Consider the following 19512-nt stretch of genomic DNA (forward strand, 5'->3'; position numbering starts at 1 on the left):
TCACTGACCTAGGAGGACTGCCATACTGAAAGAATGGAAAGATTTTATGAAGTTAAATTGGCAGAAACCTGAGGAATATACATAGGACTGTATTCCTACTGTGTTTATACTAGGGAGAAAGGAACATAATGTTGAATAGGCTGAATTTATTGACCTGATGGATACACTTACAGAGATTCAGGGTTTAATATGTTAATTTAAACATCTCAAGTGACTTTAATAGTTTGCTTGGTTGGTGGACTCAACAGTGACCAGGGTTAAATGATATTAAAACGCCATACTGGGTTCAGGATGGGGAACACATGTAAATCCATGGCTGATTCATGTCAATGTATGGCAAAAACCACTACAATATTGTAAAGTAATTAGCCTCCAACTAATAAAAATAAATGGAAAAAAAAAAAATAAAACACCATGCTAAGTGAGAGGAAAGAATCCAGAGTCTTAAGTAGATAGGAAGTTTGGAGTAGATTTATCATAGGTGACCTGCTCATCCAACTCATCATGACCCTTGCATGACTCAGAAGACATTCCTTTCACAAAGGCTTTGCCAAATACTCTGGTGAGCACCAGATTCCTTGAAATGTTCCATAATGCTCTCCTATGAGGATGATGGTGGGAGATGCCAACATTGGAATTGAGCCCTGATTTTATGACGGGAGGTGATGCTACTGCAGAGTGTCAAAAGTCAAGCACAATGCTTAATCCCCGATACAAGGTGGGCATTAGTACTGCTATTAGACAATAGGGCCAGAGATAAAACCAAATGGCTAGACTAGTAGCAATCATTGGTTGTAGTTAACTGATCACAGTGATTAAAGAACTAAAATAGATGAACAGCCTATTAAAGTTTTACTTGAGTCGTATTTTTAAATAAATAAACGCACCTGGGTCTGGTGAACAGAGGTCCAGTTTGAATGACAACACAGAGAGTAGTGGCCCCTTACTCAGTCCTCAGACCTGAATCAGTTCAGACCCAGGGTCCTTTTAGCCAGGTTTTCTTCAGGAAGAACCTTGTGTGTGACTCTGCCATAAGCATGTGATCTTCTCCCAAGCCTTTCCCAAAGAGATCTGTGGCCTTTTACCCAGGTGACAGGGCATTGGAGAAAGGGGATTATGTAGATTTGGGGGGAATTCCATACAGTCCAGTGGTTCTGCATCCAGCACTAGCACCATGGAGCCCAAAGTGCAACTGAGGTTCAGAATTTAGAGTGGAGACTTGAGGAAGGAGGGTGGAAAATGGAGTTTGAATACACAGTGTCTTATAGTGTGTCTGCAGAGACTCATCGGCTCAGTATAGGTTTCACGATGGGTCTAGTGGGTTTATAAAGCTCCTTAGGTTGTGAATTTCCCAGTTCTTGAGTGTGCAGTCAGCTTAGACAATATGGAAGAGCAGACTCTTCTTGCTGGTTTTCCAACCTGAGGCATGAGGGCTATTGATGATAGAAAATGCCAAGTTCTTAGAAAGCCTCTTCTGAGTCTAAAATCAAATTATACCACCTTTGTTCCTTCAGCCCATTTATCAAGCAACCATCAGGGTTGTATGGTTTTAGTGGTGCCCAAAGCAAGACAAAGAGCTGCGCTATGCCAGGCTGTGGTGCAGACTGCTCTGCCATTTGGGCTTTAGGATCCAGCAGACCCAAATTTGCCCCAAGTTTCTGTGGCAGAGGAGGAAACAACACAGAGCCTCTGGAAACCTTTAGTTGAATCTTAGGATTTGGGAGGAGAGTCATCTCTCCTCTCAATCATCTCTCATGGTTGGCCACGAGAAAGAAAGGGTTGAGTAACCTGAGCTGCCCTCCCTGAAACGAGGTGTTCTATTCTCCACTGAGCATTGAGTTGGGCATGTGCAGTAGTACTCCGTCCTCAAACAGAACTGCTATGGAAAATACTGAGCAAGCTGCATGGGCAAGTGACACTTACCTCTATTGTAATCACCACCTCTCTCAACCCAAACCTATGGCCTCACGGGGAGTTGTGTATCACTAGTTAGCCGAGAAAGATTAATTTGGGCCTGATGTACTTATGATTCTGTACCAAATATGGCAACCACTTGAAATAGGGCTGCTGAGGCCTGATAGCCCCAACTGAGGGGTGGTCCTTCAGACCAGTGGGAAGGGAAATCTCAGCGGGCAAAGTTTATGTTCACTTTGCCCGGAAAGAGAGATGTCCAGAGGCATGGACCGATGCTAACTCATAGAAAGTTTCTAATAGTCTGGCCAGATGATCAGGGATTTGGAAAGAATAATATTGGAAGACTGATGAAATGTGTCCTACTGGTGGAAGTGTTCTATGCCTGCACTCACCAGCAGGGTGGTCACTAGCTACATGCGGCTACTGAGCACATGAAACGTGCCTAGTATGTCTCAGGAACTAAAATTTCAATTTAATTTAAATTTAGATAGCCACAGTGGCTAGTTGACACAATATTAGACAGCACAGCCTAGAGTGTGAACATATATGTGCCTCATAGGCTTTTCCACAGCAGAGGGCTTCCACAGAAGAGGTGGCCTTCAATAATCAAGTGGAAAAAACCAGTACATTCTGTAGATGGCACTTAGCCTCTTTTTCTGTCCTTTATGTGCTCACTCACTTGGGCTCATGTACAAAGTGGACAAGGGGTCACCAAGGCTAATCTACTCAACTTGCCAAAAGCAAAGATCAATGTTGAGCTACTGATATGGGACCATCTACTAGGCAGGGGGCCCAACAGTCACCGGATAGCAGGTTTATTATACTGGACCTCTTCTACCATGGAGAGAACAACAATGCGTCCTCAGTGAAAAAGACACTCATTTTAGACCTGGATTTTCTTTCTCTGTCCATAGTGCTTTTGCCAGGACTACCATCTGTGGGCTTTCCAAATTCTTTATTTCCTGTCATGATATACTACTACTCAACATAGTTCCTGAACAAGAAAATCATTTTAAAGTAAGAGAGGTGAAACAAAGTCTCAGTCATTGCTCTCATCATATATCCTACTATCCAGAAAAAAAAAAAAAAAAGAATCCTGCAAAACAGTGAAAAGACCTATGGAAGATGTAGGTATGATGCTGGCCAGGTAACATCTTTTGAGGTTCTGTGTTGTCCTATAAGATGATGTCTAAACTTTCAACCAGTGATTGATATATGCTGTGGTCTCTCTCAGAGCCAGAATATGGGAAAGAAACCAAGAGCTGGAATGGGAATGGCTTTTCAAACCTATATCCCAAAACATGTTTATCGGTAGTTAATTTATTGTATTATTGGTAGTTAATTTATAATTAAGTTTTAAAGTTAGTATATCCGTGTGGATTGAGACTGAAGAAGTAGCAATTACATTATCCATAAATGACCACAGATGCTGCTGGGACTTTCAGAAGTTAAGTGAATCAATGAAACAGGAAGCAGAGCACCACCTTTCAAAGAATGACATAACTGTTGAAGATATGACAAAAACTGGTTGAAACTATTAGGGTCAAGATGGCAGAAGATATAATTTCCACTAGACCTTGAGCTTCATTATATGCTCACTGTAATTAGGTAAGTGATACACCCACAGGTGCCAGACAGTTCCAAGGCCAATCATAAAAGGCCCAAAAGTAGTTAGTGGGTATGGCCCAATTCTGCCCCTTCTCCAAAACAGTTGGACTAATCCTCCCATCATTAGCCTATGAAATTACTCAGTCCATAAAAACTAACTATGCCTTATTTCTGGACTTCTTGCCTTCTGAGATGGTCCATCCTCTGTCTGTGGAGTGTGTTTCCTTCAGAGCCACTCTGGCCTTTTGAGTCGGACCACAATCTACCTATGGAATGTGTATCTCTCTAAATAAATCCACTTCTTACCTATCACTTTGTCTCTCACTGAATTCTTTCTGAGACAAGACAGAAGAACCTGAGCTTCATTAAGTCCTGAGAACAGGTGTGTGATCTCAATTAAGACAACGGGTTCAAGCCCCAATCTGAGTTGTGCTGCTTCATCGTCATTTGTATGAGTGACAGGGCATTCGACTCAGCGGAAGCATACTATTCTTCTTGTAGTTTATAAGGTTGAATATGGGTAAAAGGGTTTGGATGGAAGCTGCTTATACAAAGTAGACTGTGACATTGCTCACCAGGACCCTTACTTTTCTAAGCTCTCCCCTGTGCTGCAAGATTGGAAGTCTGAAAATGACATTTCCTAAACTCCCTTGACAGCAGAGTTCCAGTTCGGTTTCTGCAAATCAGAGGCACTTGCACACAGTTTGGAAAGCATGGGGGAAAGCACAGGAGAGGCCACCATGCTCCTCTTGTGCTACTGTAAGCAGACAGGGTAGGGAGTCTCCAGAGAAAGAACCAGGCATGATTTCTTGACATAAAAGAAGACATTTTGGGCTTAATCCATTTTGTGATCTAAACCTGGCCACAGTGCTTGTCCTTGAACAGGTCTCAGTAGTTAATGATTTTAAGGGAAGTGAAGAAGTGCAGGAAAAAGCAAAAGCAGTCAAGAAACAATAGTTCAGTGATAAAATTAGCCCCAGTTCCTCCTCAAGGGAAATATATAGCAATCTGATACATGTCTTTGAGTTCGGCAGGAACTAAGGCCCCCACTTAGGTGGAGGACAGGATGATGTTGACCCTCATGACTTCTATCAACTAAAGCCTGGACTCTGGACCTTTGCCCCACTTCTATGCTAAATTCTCCTTTGCTCAAGCTCCTTCATGAATATGCAGGTATCCTTAGCTTAAAACTTCCCCAGTTTTGCTGTTTGAGGAGACACTGCTTTGGGAAAGATCCCTGGTGTTTTCACTTGCTGCAAATAGATCCTTTTTTCTCCTGATCTATTGACTTGGCTGTGTCTCTTGGCTTGACATCCACCAAGAGGCAAATCCAGTTTCTGGTAACACTATCAGGTAGATCAAAGAGGGAAACTTTTGAAAGGGCTTTGGGAGAGTTCCTGCTAATCTTTTACAAGGGTTGGTTTCCCTGTGGTTTCTGAACTTCTGGATTTATTGAAAGCTAGCAACAGTTCTTTCTGACCTACTCACCCCTACCTCTCCCTTCCAACAGTTTTGTAAGCATGTTATTCCCTGTGTTAAATTCCTTCTTGCCTGAAATATCTAGAGTAGATTCTGCTTCCCTGTCTGAATCCTAACTAAACTTTATGGGTAAAGTGCTAGGCATTCAAGAATTATTAGCTCTTATTAACTATTACTTCGGTCTAAGGGAATAGGAAAACTGAGAAGCATACCTATTTGTCTTCTTACCTCATCAGATTTTTTTTTTTCATTTTCCAGTTCTTTAAGTTGGGCCTTTTGTTGCTGAAGTTTGATTTGTTGCTGAGAACTGGTCATCTCCAGTAGACTCTCTTTTTCCTGTAAGATTTTCACTTGCTTCTGTAGCTCATTCATATGCTGATCTAGGAGTTTCCTTAAGGCAATTAATGTATATTAAATCACACTGTGAATTGCAAAGCTTTGCAAAAGAAACTCTTTGACCTAAAATTGTTAGACTGGGCACAGGGGAATTTTTTTGTTCAGTGAGATAAAGTAGCGGTCCGTAATGGGCCAACATCAAAGCAACCTCCTTTGTGATGGAAGCTTTTCTTAGCTTTCTCTTTCCCGAAAACTACCCTAAGAAGAAATAACTGTCCTTATTTCACAGAGAAGGGAATTCGCCAACAACCAACTCATTGGAAAAGACCCTGATGCTAGGAAAGACTGAAGGCAAAAAGGAGAAGAGGGTGGCACAGGATGAGAAGGTTGGATAGCATCACCAACTCAATGGACATGAACTTGGGCAAACTCCAGAAGATAGTGAACGACAGGGAGGCCTGGTATGCTGCAGTCCATGGGGTCACAAAGAGTAGGGCACAACTTAGTGACTGAACAACAACAACAACACAGAGGAAGCTGCGGCACTGAGAGGCTTAATTAACTTGCTCCAGGTCACACAGCCACAGCAAGAGGGAGGCAGGGCTCTCATTCTGAATTCTATAGTCCTTGTGCTTGTCCACACTGCTTTATGAGTTGAATCCCTTCATCTCCTTGCTTTAATAAAGGGCTGTCAGTTAAAAACACTTGATACGAATGCACATGTGTTAACACTGCTGTAACGTTCTCCTTCACTCTTAAGAAAAAGTCCAAATTCTTTTTTTGGACTTGTGGGATCTTAGTTCTCCAACCAGGGATTGAACCTGGGTCCTTGGCAGTGAAAGCATGGAGTTCTAACCACCGGACCACCAGGGAATTCCCCCAAATTCTTTAATATGACTTGTGAGCTAACTTACCTTTCTAGCTCCACTTTCTTGCCACTTCCTCTACCCCCAAACATTTTGTTCCAGGCAAAATGAAAATTTTTCACTTCCCCAAACAAGTCATCCTCCACATTAATTAATCCCCTGCGACTCCAGCCTTGTCCCTATCCTCTTCCAGGTCTTCCTTTATCTGGTATTTTCTACTTAGCTTTCCCGTAACAACTACTTTACTCTCAACTTACATAGCTTTCTTTGAGGAAAGCTTTCTTGAGCTTCCTGGACCTAACTAGGTGTCCCTGCTGAGTGTTACCTGAGCATACTAAATCTCCCTTAGTATAACCCTTCTCATACTTCGTTATAGTTGCAAAGTCTTAACGTGTCAGGATGGTGGTGGCGGTGGTTAAGTCGCTGAGATGTGTCCGACTCTCTGTGACCCCACGCACTGCAGCCCACCAGGCTCCTCTGTCAGTGGGATTTCCCAGGCAAGACTGCAGTGGGCTGCCGTTTCTCCGTGGGATCTTCCTGACCCAGAGATCTAACTCACGTCTCCTGCATTGGCAGGTGGATCCTTTACTGTTGAGCCACCAGGGAAGCCCCATGTGTCAGGATGTTAATTACAAAATATTTTATATCAGCAAAAAGTCTAAAAACATTTTATACAAATTATGATATGGCTATGTAACAAAATGCTATATGACTATTTAATATTATGAAACCATAAATCCATAACAGAAAAATAGACGGAAAAGCACAATATTTGGATATTAAACATATTTCTATTTAAACAGTAGGTGTCAAAGATAAATTTTAAAATTACTGTAAACTACATGTATTTTACAGGGCTTCCCAGGTGGCATAGCAGTGAAAAAAAATCCACCTACCAATGCAGGAGACCTAAGAGAGGAAGGTTCAATCCCTGGGTCGAGAAGATTCCCTGGAGTAGGAAATGGCAACCCACTCCAGTATTCTTGCCTGGAAAATTCCATGGACAGGGGAGCTGGGCGGGCTACAGTTCACAGGGTTGCAAAGAATCAGACACGACTGAGCGAGTGAGCGCACACACCTGTGGCAAACTTCCTCGGGTTCTCTTGAACCTGGAGCTGATCGTGTTATTTGTCCCTTGACTTAGAAGTTTGTTTACCATTCATTATTTTTGTTTTCCCGCATTGTATGTTTGTCCTAGGGCTTTCTCTAACTTTGTGAGCAGTGCTTTAAAAGGTGTGCTTATTGTAATTTATTCAGGAACTAGCTGTATTAAAACAGGAGAAGGGTGTCATCTTGGTAGAAGCGGCAGTGAGACAAGTATTTTTCTATCGGACCTGAGTGAATCCATTATTCACTCAAACATTCATTTATTCGCTTACTCAAACAGTCATTTATTTACAACATATTTGCTAAGCACCTACTGAGTGTCAGGCTCTATGCTAGAGGTTTCTTTTCTCTTTGAAATGTGCTGAGGAGCAGCATGTGGGATCTTCGTTCCCAGACCAGGGATCTAACCTGCGACCCCTGCAGTGGAAGCATGGAGTCTTAACTGTTGTTACCTCCAGGGAAGTCTTATACTAGAGGTTTCAATTAGAGCTGAAAGTAAAGCTTCTGAGCTTAACAGTTTATGTGAATGGCTATATATCTTTTCAGTAGTTAAAACTACTAAGTAGTTTCTTAAGACACATGTTCTGAATGCCACAGAAGTGCCAATATTTATATTGTCTAAATTTTAAAATTTTACTAATCTTTATCAATTTTGCCAGCTACATTTTTTATGGAGTAGTAACATACATATGACAATATGCCCATGACTTGAAGTTTAGGGTATATAAGATCATTTTAGTAAGAATCCTAATAATAATCAAAACCCTTCTAGAAAAAAACATGACAGCTCTTAACTACTATCAACATGTGAATGATTAAGATGCCTATAAAGTACTTGGACCTTCTTTAAAGAAAATCAGCTGATAAATACAAAACAGCAACCGCATTCTACTCTGCATTTTGTGCCAATTGTGTTAAGAGTTAGAAAAGCAGATCCCAGGGGATCATATTTCATAGATAATCCATTCATTCAAGAAGATTTACTGGTGTACCAAGCATGTTCCAGAACAAGAAATAATCCCTGCCCTTGAAAATTCCACACTATAGTATGAAAGGCAAGCAAGAAAATAAGCAATCAGAATATAGTGATACACACACACACACACACACACACACACACACACACATATATATCATCATGTATAGATGTGGGGCTTCCCAGGTGGTGCCAGTAGCAAAGAACCCACCTACCAAAGCAGGAGATGTAAGAGATGCAGGTTCAGTCCCTGGGTCGGGAAGATGCCCTGGAGGAGGGCACGGTAACCCACTCCAGTATTCTTGCCTAGAGAATCCCATGGACAGAGAAGCCTGGCAGGCTACAGCCCATAGGGTCACAAAGAGTCGGACACAATTGAAGCCATTTAGCACGTACATACACACACACACATATATATACATATATCTATATATATATATGCAGTTTTGTAATTGAGTTTACTTCAGTGGGGACACAGAGGAAATGCAGTGGTAAATTGACACTGCTCATAAACTCAGAGGTGGTTAGCCCACAGAAAAATGACGTCTTTGCTCCTCTTACCTCTTCTGTTGTTCTTCCTGATACTGTTGCTTTATTTTAGCTTCATTTTCTATTGCTTCTTTTATCCTTTCCTCTAATTGCTTCTTCTCCAAAATACAAGCGTCTGTCAGATTGACTTTATGAGCATGTTCTAACTTCTCCTGCAGATCCAAAATCTTAAGTGAAAAGAGTTTACAAATAAAACTTTAAGTGTGACTTACTTTCCAATTAGGGAAATACCATATAGATAGCAAACAATAGTACTAACATAAAAATCTCATCTGAAGAGTGTGACTAGATTTAATTTTTAAATTAAATTACTTAATTGTTGCAATATGCAATAGGTTCACATGATTTAGTGTGTGTGGGTAAACTAAGCTACAAAATCTTTCCAATCTTATATTGTCTTCTTTCCAGTTTTCCTCCACCAAATAGGTAATCACTGGTATTAGTTTCTTGTCCACCCTTTTAGAGGTTGATTTATGTTTATATAAACAAATACTGGGGCTTCCCAGGTGACTCAGTGGTAAAGAATCTGCCTGCAATGCAGGAGACACAGGAGACTTGGGTTTGATCCCTGGGTTGGGAAGATCCCCTGGAAGAGGAAATGGTAACCCACTCCAGTATTTTTGCCTGGAAAATCCCATGGACAGAAGAACCAAGAGGGCTACAGTCCATGGAATTGCAAAGAGTCGGACATGACTGAAGTGACTGAGCACGCATGATGCCTCCTGATACACGTGTGCAGCAGAATGCAGCAGAATTCCCCTACTTTTTATGCCTAGTAGTAGAAGTGTTGGGTTGGTTGTATGGTATATATACAACTTTAACTTAACTAGATACTAATGCCAAATTGCTTTCTGAAGTGTCTATACTAGTTTACTCTTCCAACTGCAGTCAGAATATGTGATCCTGTTGCACAAAATCCAGTACCAATATTTATATTGTCTAAATTTCAAAATTTTACTAATCTTTATCAATTTTGCCAGTTACTTTTTTAATGGAGTAATAACAGACATATGACAATATGCCCATAACTTGCACATACTCAGTGAAGTTTTACTTACATAACCACCACCTTAGACCAAGATAAAGAATCCTTCCAGCACCATAGACGATTTCCTCATGTTCCCCTCATAAGGATATCCACTATTCTATCACCATAGCTTAGTTTTGTCTATTCTTAAACCTCATATAAATGAAATTACATAGTATGAACTCTTTTGTGCTGGCTTCTTTAGCTCAACATTGAGTTTTTGAGTTTAAGACAGATTGCTATCATCTAATTTTGATGTTTGCTTTATGTGGTTTGATGAAATGATTTATTTTTTACATGAGATTTGACTCTCAGACAAACCCACCAAGAAATTGTGCAAGTGTTACATACTTCTGCCACCTGGTGTTAGGCAGGCTAAAATGCAGGGGTAACATTTCAAAAGGGTTCATTTCTTAACACCTATCCCTCCAAAAATTACAAACTAAAAATCATAGACAATCCAAGTGACAGGAGACTAAGTCCTTTAAAATTTGAAAGTATACAATGAAAGTAATTTTATCTCAGATTTACTGGAACCATAGGAACAGGTGACATCAAAAGAGGAAAGCATGGGAGAGTAAAAAACCCCTAGAATTTTATCATTTGCACTGTATCTATTTCTTAAAATCCTCAGGGAAACAGAATTTCAGTAGTAGTATCCAGGGCATGATATTTATTAAGTGTGAGGATAATTACCTTGTCCTCTGCATCAGCAACTTTAGATTTCTCCTGAGCCAGCATTTCCTGTAGGTTGTTCTGTGATTTAATGCTCTGAGCCTGTTTAAGTACTTCCAGCTCCAGTTCCCTGATTTTCTGCTGACAGTGCTTCCACTCAGCCGTGAGCGAACAGCACATCTTTGAGCTGTCTAATAACTTTTCCTGGGCCTGCTTGAGTTCAATTTTGATCTAGAGGTGGGTAATAAAGACAAGTGACAAAAATAAGCATGGGATGAATGTGAATGTGAGCCAGAATAAGCAGCTTTCAAAGAAGTGTAGTCTCCCCCAAGAGCTGACAAATACCAATGTCATGTGGCTGGTTACCTCTCTGGAGCTTCTGGCAGCTTGACAAAGGAATTTTCCTAAGAGTTTCTATACATGCGTGGTCTAAATAGTTTCCATCCTTCCCCCCCCGCCCCCCGCCCCCTCGAACCCCAGTCTACTCCAAGCTGGCTTTCAATCCCACTACTTCACGAAACTATTTTTGCTAAGGGCACTACTGACTTTCCCATTGCCAGAATTTAAGTCCCGTGGGCAACTGACCTGTGAGTAGCAGTTCCTTCCTCCACCTCAGAAAGTTCTCCTCTCTTAGTCTGTGATACCCACCTCTCCTGGTTTTCATTTACCACTGCTGTTTCTTCTTGGTTTCTTTCATAGACTATTCTAGTGAATTCAACTTCTGAATATTAGTGGACTGTTCTAGGCCTTCCTTGTAAGTGATGCTTTCTCTCTCTAGATTCATTCTCATGATTTAAAAATACCACATTTACGCCAATATATGCCAAAGTGGAACACCTGGATTCTGCCCATATCTCCAAAACTGTCCTCTCAGTCTCCCTGATTTCAGTAAAGGATGCCACCACCCAAGCTTTTGTTCAGGCTACTGACCTGAGAGTCACCCTTGAGCCTTCCTCCTCCACCGCCGTACATCTGTTCAGCATGTGCTATCACTCTACCCCTACAACACACCTCGCGTCCATTTCTGTCATCTGTGTCACCACCTCTGCTAGATCATCATCATCTCCAGCCTGGACCACAGCAATAGCACTGGTTGCACCACCTCCATTTTTAGTCCCTTCTAATCTGTTATCCACACTGCAGCCACTGTTCTTTTAAAAACAGAAGTTGAACTGTACTTCCTGAGTGGTATGTGCATGTGTGCTCATGCCCGGTCGTGTCTGACTCTTTGCAACCCCATGGACTATAGCCCACCAGGCTCCTCCACCCATGGGATTCTCCAGGCAAGAGTAGTGGAGTGGGTTGCCACTCCCTTCTCCAGGGGATCTTCCCAACCCAGAGATCGAACCCATGTCTCCTGCATTGCAGGCAGATTCTTTATTTCTGAGCCACTGGGGAAGCCTTCTGAGTGGTTCATTTCACAATAAGATGGTTTAAAAGCAACACATTTGCATTCTGGTTCCTTAGCCAGTCTTATAAGTATGACGAATATTAGCCAGAGGCCCAGAGTTCAAACATCTCTGAGTGGATTTTTAAAGTTCTATGTTTGCAAAGCCGAGTTTCTAAAGTGCCCCAAACTGAAGAGAAGGAAAGACAGAAATAGGCCTGGTACTAAATTCTGACTCTGCAATTTGTCAGCTTTGCCACCTTGAACAATTTTCTCATCCATAAAATGCTGACCCTTCAGGACCGGGAGGTTTATAATAGATAAAGTGGACAAACTGTCACTATAAGGTAGTTGGCTATTGCATATAACTCTGCTTAGGTGCCTGGGCTAAGGCATCAGCCCAAAGACTGAAGTCTTATCAATGAAATGGCCAAAATTTTACTCTATCATGAAGGAGATTCAAAACAAGAAAAAGTACCTTCTCATTTTATCAAGCTATCATTTACCCATCCCTGAAGGACCTGTTCATTAATCAACAAATACTGATATTTATAGAGTGCCAACCATATTTAAGATGTTATGATCTGTTGCTCTGGTCATTGTACCTTGACAAAGATGTAGTCAGAGTGGACAATTAAAATGATCTAAGAGAGGTGTTCGAAGGGAAAGGTAAAAGGCTGTCTTGAAATGTGAGAAAGATTTGGAATTTGATTTCAAACTACAAAGGCTTGAGAGAATATGATATTTAGTATTCTAAAAACTGAATGAAGAGGATAGGGAAGAAGTGTATCCAAACAATTATGGAATTCTAGACCTCTCTAGAAGGGCTTTTCTAGAAGTTTGAGATAAATGACTGTTTCCCTCTATATCACCCCTACTAGACTGTAAGCTCTTAAAAAGTAGGGACCTTTCTTAATCCATTTTTATGTCACTTTTTTAAATAAGGTTATTGATCCTGCCACATGAGGGGTGGCAAGCTTTTTATATAAAGAGCCAGACAGTAAATATTTTAGCCTCTGTGGGCCACATGGTCTCTTGTCAGAACTACTTATATTTGCTGTTGCAATGCAAAGGCAGCCATCAATAATATGTGAAAGAACAGGTATGGCTGTGTGCCAATAAAACTTTATTTACAGAAATAAAAGGCAAGTCAAATCCTGCCTACGGATTTTACCTATAGGCCAAAGTTTGCTGACCCCTGCACCAGGGGATAAGAATTGTGTCAATTTTGCCTATCATTAAATCCTCAGTATTGACGAGATGGCCTGCCTTGTGTTAAGACTGATGCTCAATAAATATTTGTTAATGTTGAACTCCAGAATCTTAAATAGGGGCTTACAGAAACTAGGTCCCTAATATATGTTTACAGAATTGAACCATAATTAAAAGAAAATACCATTTTACATGGTGGTTCAGTCTGAACATTTTGTAGTTCATAAAATTTAGATGAATCTGTGGGTGGCAGTTCTATACAGGTCATTGTAAAATAAGTGAGTTTGGGGGATGTTCCTCTAACTTTTTGATACACTCACGTCAAGAAGAACAGCTTTGCTCTCTCATGGTTTGTACCTTGGGGCAGTTGATATTTGATTTAACCAATAATAATGAATGCACCTAGGGGCTCCCCTGGAGGTCCAGTGGTTAAGACTTTGCCTTCCAATGCAGGGAGTACAGGTTCGATCTCTGGTCGAGGAGCTAAGATCCTACATGCCTTGGGGCCAAGAAACCAAAGGTAAAACAGAAGCAATACTGTAACAAATTCAATAAAGGCATTTTAAATGGTCCACATAAAAGTAATCTTTTAAAAAATGAATGCACCTACTAGGAATAAATATGTCCAGAGAGAGAACCAGGGAAGTGCTATCAGAGATTTGGTTCAGGTCATCGAAATTATTAAGTGCTAAATATCCTAGGTAATGATTTCAAAAAACTTAAAAGTTTTTCACATTTATAGCACACACCTTTTAGCAGCAGAGAAACAACTGAAGTGTGCATCTACTTGGTAAAGAGAAGTTGAAGGATGGAGTTACCAGATCGCTGATGCTGTCTACCCATCTGGGGACTCAGTCATGAATTACCAAGTTGCAGAAGTTAGATTCCTTCATTCCTGGGGTCAGTTGAGCAACTGAGACCCTTAAATGAAGGATACCCCCACTTGAATTACCTTAATGCTTTCTTCCTGAAGTAAGCTATTATGTTGCTTTAAGTCAGAGTTCTTTCCTCGCTCATATCGAAGCTCTTTTTCTGCTGAGCTGCATAGAGTTTGGAGCCGGTGCAAATTCTGGTGAAGTTGTTGTACCTCCTCTTGCTGGTATTTCAGTTTTTCTCCAAATGATGGATACTAAAAGAAACATTTTACCAGGGAAACATGGACAATTTGAAAGAATGTTGGTAAAACATTCCAGCTGTCAGAATGTGATTAGTCACAAGTAAATGTTTTTGGAGTTAGCTTCACTATAACCAATTATTCTTTTTACATGTGTGGCTAGTTGTACGCGTTCATATAATTTAACTCAGAGTGAAAATATTGAAGAAGTTATGTGAACAAAAGCAATTAAGAATAGAAAATTAAATTTCTTATTTTTCACATTAATGAAGGGGAACAGAAGTGTGGACAGTTTTAGAGCAAAACATGCTTTAAACGGGGAGTACAGGGCTTCACTGGTGGCTCAGAAGTAAAGAATCTGCCTGCCACTGCAGGAGACACAGGTTCGACCTCTGCTCTGAGAAGATCCCACATGCCTGGAGCAACTATTGAGCCTGTGTTCTAGAACCCAGGAGCCACGACTACTGAAGCCCACACACCCTAGAGCCCGTGTTCCTCAACAAGAGAAGCCACTGCATGAGAAACCCGCACACCACAACTAAAGTGTATCCCCTACTTGCCACAACCAGAGAAAAGCCCTCACAGCAACGAAGACCCAACACAGTCAAAAATAAAGAAATAAATAAAATTCTAAAAATACAGGGAGTACAAACTATCAATATATGAAGGAGTGTGAATGTGTGTGTGGAAGCTATGTGCGTGTGTGCACGTGCATGTGCACACGTTTGCTTGTGTGTAGTGTCTGTTGGTAAAGGGAAAAAGGATATTTAGCAAGAGATACTAAATTCCTAGGCTTCCTTATCGCTTTCCTTTTACTCCATGATGATTCCCCTTTAGTTACTTTTGAACAACACACTCTCCTGCCAGGCCTCTCTGGCACAATAAAACTCGTGACCAAAGGAGGAATTATTTAGATTTTCTAAAAGGTAGGCACATATAGGCATGCTGAGTAGATAAAGAATTCGACCTTATTCAGTTCAATTGATAAGATACTAACTGTTTCCTGAGTCCTGGTCCAGTGTGTTTCCTGTTCAAGACTTTCTGATAAGGTCACATCATTATTCTAGTTTATCTTGCTATAACAGAATTGCCACAGTGAATTCCCCAAGTCCTTGTTAGCCTTTTGGTTCTGGTCTTGGGTTAGTCAAAAAGGCAATCTGGATCCAACTTGTTTGTCTTAGAGCTGCAAGTGTCTAAGATCCCTAGTTAGCTTGCTATGGATAAATGCACTGTTATCTAAACATGGTCAAGTGATATTTATTCATTGTTACAGAAGAATAACTGATGGACATTCTAATTTTATCTAGTAGTCTAGAAGATTTGGTTTAATGTAAATGTATCCCCACGACTCAGATCTATTCTAGGGGAGCTATTACATTAAAGTTTTGAACAGGGCAAGCCTAAGGGTCAATTCCAGATAAATTCACCACAATAATCTAAGAGAGGGTTTCCTTGGCTCAGATGGTAAAGAATCTGCCAGCAATGCAGGAGACCTGGGTCGAACCTTGGGTCGGGAAGTTCCCCTGGAAAAGGGAATGGGTAACCACTCCAGTATTCTTTTTTTTTTTTTTCACTCCAATATTATTGCCTGAAAAATTCCATGGACAGAGGAGCCTGACAGGCTACAGTCCATGGGATCGAAAAGAGTCAGACATGACTGAGTGACTAACACTTTTATTTTCAACCTAAGACAGACACCTTGGGAAGGCTTTTTGGAGCCAGCTTGCCAGCCTTCCTTAGAAAATTAGCTTGATGTGAGAACTATATGCTTTCTGTGAGTCTGTCAGCAAGAGGAAGCAGATGACAAAACAGTTAAAAGGTCAGGCTGTAATGGAGACAGACCCAGGTTCCACCACAAAGTGTCATACTAGGCCAATTATTTAACCTCTTTAAAGCCTCAGTTTCTTCATCTATAAAGTGGCAACAATAATATTACTGCCTCATTGTATTGCTTAATACCCACAGAGTACTAAGTACAGTGCCTAGGGCATAGTGAAAAATGCGAAACTACATATTAAATCTACAAAATTAAGACAATTAACAGTGGTTCAAATGTGTTTCAAGAATAGTGGGAAAGTAATATCTAGAACTCAGCTATTGCAACCTCACCTGGAATACTGTTGAACAACAGAAATTAAGCCCTAAAGGTCATTAGCAGCCACAAATGATGTCACAAAAGACACATGAGCAATATAGCTCACATACTCATAATAGAAACGCTCACAATTTTTTTTACTATGTATTTGCCACTTATAAGCATTCTTTAAAGTTTAGGTGTTTATAGCTGCCTAAATTTGCATCTTATGAGATTAATAAACTGCAGCACACAGGGAAAGTAGCAAAGTACCAGCACCATAATCTTGCAACATCAGTGAAGTCTAAAAACCACACACACACACACACACACACACACACACACAAGAACTAAAAAGTAGAACAATCTATAGCTATCATATGCTCAAAGAGCTACATACACAGAAAGAGGTTCTGAAATTATCACTGCACAGTGCACTGTAGACAAAAATCTGACTAAAATATATTTTCTGGGACTTTACCGGTAGTTCAGTGGATAAGACTCTATGCTCCCAATACAGGGGGCCCAGGTTCGATCCCTGGTTGAGGAACTAAGATTCCACATATTGCAACTAGAGAGGCTGCATGCTGCAATGAAGACCAGTGCAGGCAAACAAACAAACAAAAATAATTTAAAAAATGGTAAATATTAAAAATGTATTTTCTTCCTTGCTTGCTTAAAGAAGTAAATAAAATATTATGTGCGTGAATGTTTTGGGAAATGTGAATCTTAAAACACAAATATGTTATTTTTTTCCCATGAGGCCCATATCTACCTCATGTACCTTAACGTGGGGCCTGGCACATCATGGATACTCAGTTAATACTGGCTGAATAAATGAATGAGAAAAATGTACACTTCTTTCAATACCAGATTCACTGTTATGGAAGAAAATTACTGTTTCTGTGGCTATACGGTATATAGATTTCTTCATTCACAAAATGGCTATTTCCCCAGATTTCTCATAGAATTCTTATACATTTAATAGTTTTTCACACACACCCCCACCAAGTATTGAGAAAAGATTCTTCAAGTAATGGGAAAGGGTAAATTAGAGAAAATTAATAAATTAAGCTTCACGGCAAATAGATGGGGAAACAATGGAAACAGTGACAGACTTTATTTTTTGGGGGGGGCCCAAAATCACTGCAGATGATGACTGCAGCCATGAAATTAAAAGACACTTGCTCCTTGGAGGAAAAGCTATGACACACCTAGACAGTGTATTAAAAAGCAGAGACATTACTTTGCTGACAAAGGTCCGTCTAGTCAAAGCTATAGTTTTTCCAGTAGTCATGTAAGGATGTGAGAGTTGGACCATAAAGAAGGCTGAGCGCTGAAGAATTGATGTTTTTGAACTGTGATGTTGGAGAAGACTCTTGAGCGTCCCTTGGACTGCAAGGAGATCCAACCAATGAATCCTAAAGGAAATCAATCATGAATATTCATTGGAAGGACTGATGCTGAAGCTGAAACTCCAATACTTTGGCCATCTGATGCGAAAAACTGACTCCTTGGAAAAGACCCTGATGCTGGGAAAGACTGAAGGCGGGAGGAGAAGGGGGCGACAGAGGATAAGATGGTTGGATGGCCTCACCTACTCAATGGACATGAGTTTGAGCAAGCTCTGGGAGTTGGTGATGGACAGGGAAGCCTGGTGTGCTGCAGTCTACAGAGTCGCAAAGAGTCAGACACAACTGAACTGAACTGAATAAATTAACCAAGGTGTTAGTTCTCATATTCTAGATTTTATTATTCTAAAAGTTCACTGATCATTTTAAGCTCATAAGTAAACTTTAATCATCTTTGTGACCACAGTGTTCAGCCTCCACTCAAGCCTCCTACACTGGCCCACTGTCCAATAAAAGGATTGTCTGGGTATGAAAATTCAACTTCTTTTTGACTATGTGATGTCATACTTCCTTGTGGCCTTCTGAACAAATCCAGTGACTTCCTTCTCATTCAAAGGTATCTGAATCTCCTTTTCAGGTATATATTTTCCTGGTTTACGATGACTTGACTGTTTTTCACTTTATAGCCAAACCTCTTTCCAAGTATGTTTTTGACTTCTTTTATTAATACGCTTCCTTGTTTTCTTGGACGTCCCTGGTGGCTCAGACAGTAAAGTGTCTGTCTACAAGGTGGGAGACCCAGGTTCAATCCCTTGGGTGGGAAGATCTCCTTGAAAAGGAAATGGCAACCCACTCCAGTACTCTTGCCCGGGAAATCCCATGGACAGAGAAGCCTACAGTCCATGGGGTCACAAAGTGTCTGACACAACTGAGAGACTTCACTTTCTTTCTTTCTTGTTTTCTAAATGTATACTGAATCACTCCTCAAATGTATATTATCAGTTTTTTGAAGTTGGTTTACTTATGAGTTGGTTTACTTTTGAGATACTCCTTCTGTGGATCTCAAAATAATTCCTAGAAAGGTGTGTGTAGGGAAATCTTAATTTGTACAAGAGGCAATCAGTAGAACTGAGGTAAAAGAATTGAGATATAGCCACTCCTTTTATTTCTCCTGCAAGCAGACTGTTAATAAATAGCAATTGTTTATTGTTCCGTTGCTCAATCATGTCTGACTCTTTGCAACCCCATGGACTGCAGCATGCCAGGCTTCCCTGTCCTTCAGTATCTCCCAGAGTCTGCTCAAATTCATGTCCACTGAGTCAGTGATGCCATCCAACCATCTCATCCTCTGTCACCCCCTTCTCCTCCTGCCCTCAATCTTTCCCAGCATAAGGTCTTTTCCAATGAGTTGGCTCTTCACATCAGGCAGCCAATTATTGGAACTTCAGCTTCAGCATCAGTCTTTCCAATGAATATTAAGGGTTGGTTTCCTTTAGGATTTACTGGTTTGGTCTCCTTGCTGTTCAAAGGACTCTCAAGAGTCTTCTCTAGCACCACAGTTCGAAAGCGTCAATTCTTTGGCACTCAGCCTTCTTTATGGTCCAACTCTCACATCTGTGTATGACTACTGGAAAAACCATAGCTTTGGCTATATGGACCTTTGTTGGCAAAGTGATATCTCTGCTTTTTAATACACTGTCTAGGTTTGTCTAGGTTTTCTTCCAAGGAGCAAGCATCTTTTGATTTCAGGGCTGCAGTCATCGCCCACAGTGACTTTGGAGCCTAAGAAAATAGTCTGTAACTGTTTTCATTGTTTCTCCATTTATTTGCCATGAA

The 19512-nt window shown here is 40.7% G+C and overlaps 1 protein-coding gene across 2 annotated transcripts in view; it reads right to left on the reverse strand.

Moving 5' to 3' along the window:
- CCDC30 (coiled-coil domain containing 30) overlaps positions 1–19512 on the reverse strand; it is a 119596-nt gene that overhangs the window by 21164 nt on the left and 78920 nt on the right. For both annotated transcript variants that reach the window (XM_061122217.1, XM_061122218.1), the window contains 4 exons: positions 14089–14265; positions 10559–10768; positions 8848–9002; positions 5230–5392 (listed from right to left, as the gene is read on the reverse strand). In XM_061122217.1, the coding sequence (XP_060978200.1) occupies positions 5230–5392; positions 8848–9002; positions 10559–10768; positions 14089–14265 (705 nt within the window). The remainder of the gene's footprint in view (positions 1–5229; positions 5393–8847; positions 9003–10558; positions 10769–14088; positions 14266–19512) is intronic.

This window comes from Dama dama, chromosome 20 (assembly GCF_033118175.1).
Source record: "Dama dama isolate Ldn47 chromosome 20, ASM3311817v1, whole genome shotgun sequence".
Classification (NCBI taxonomy): Eukaryota; Metazoa; Chordata; class Mammalia; order Artiodactyla; family Cervidae; genus Dama; species Dama dama.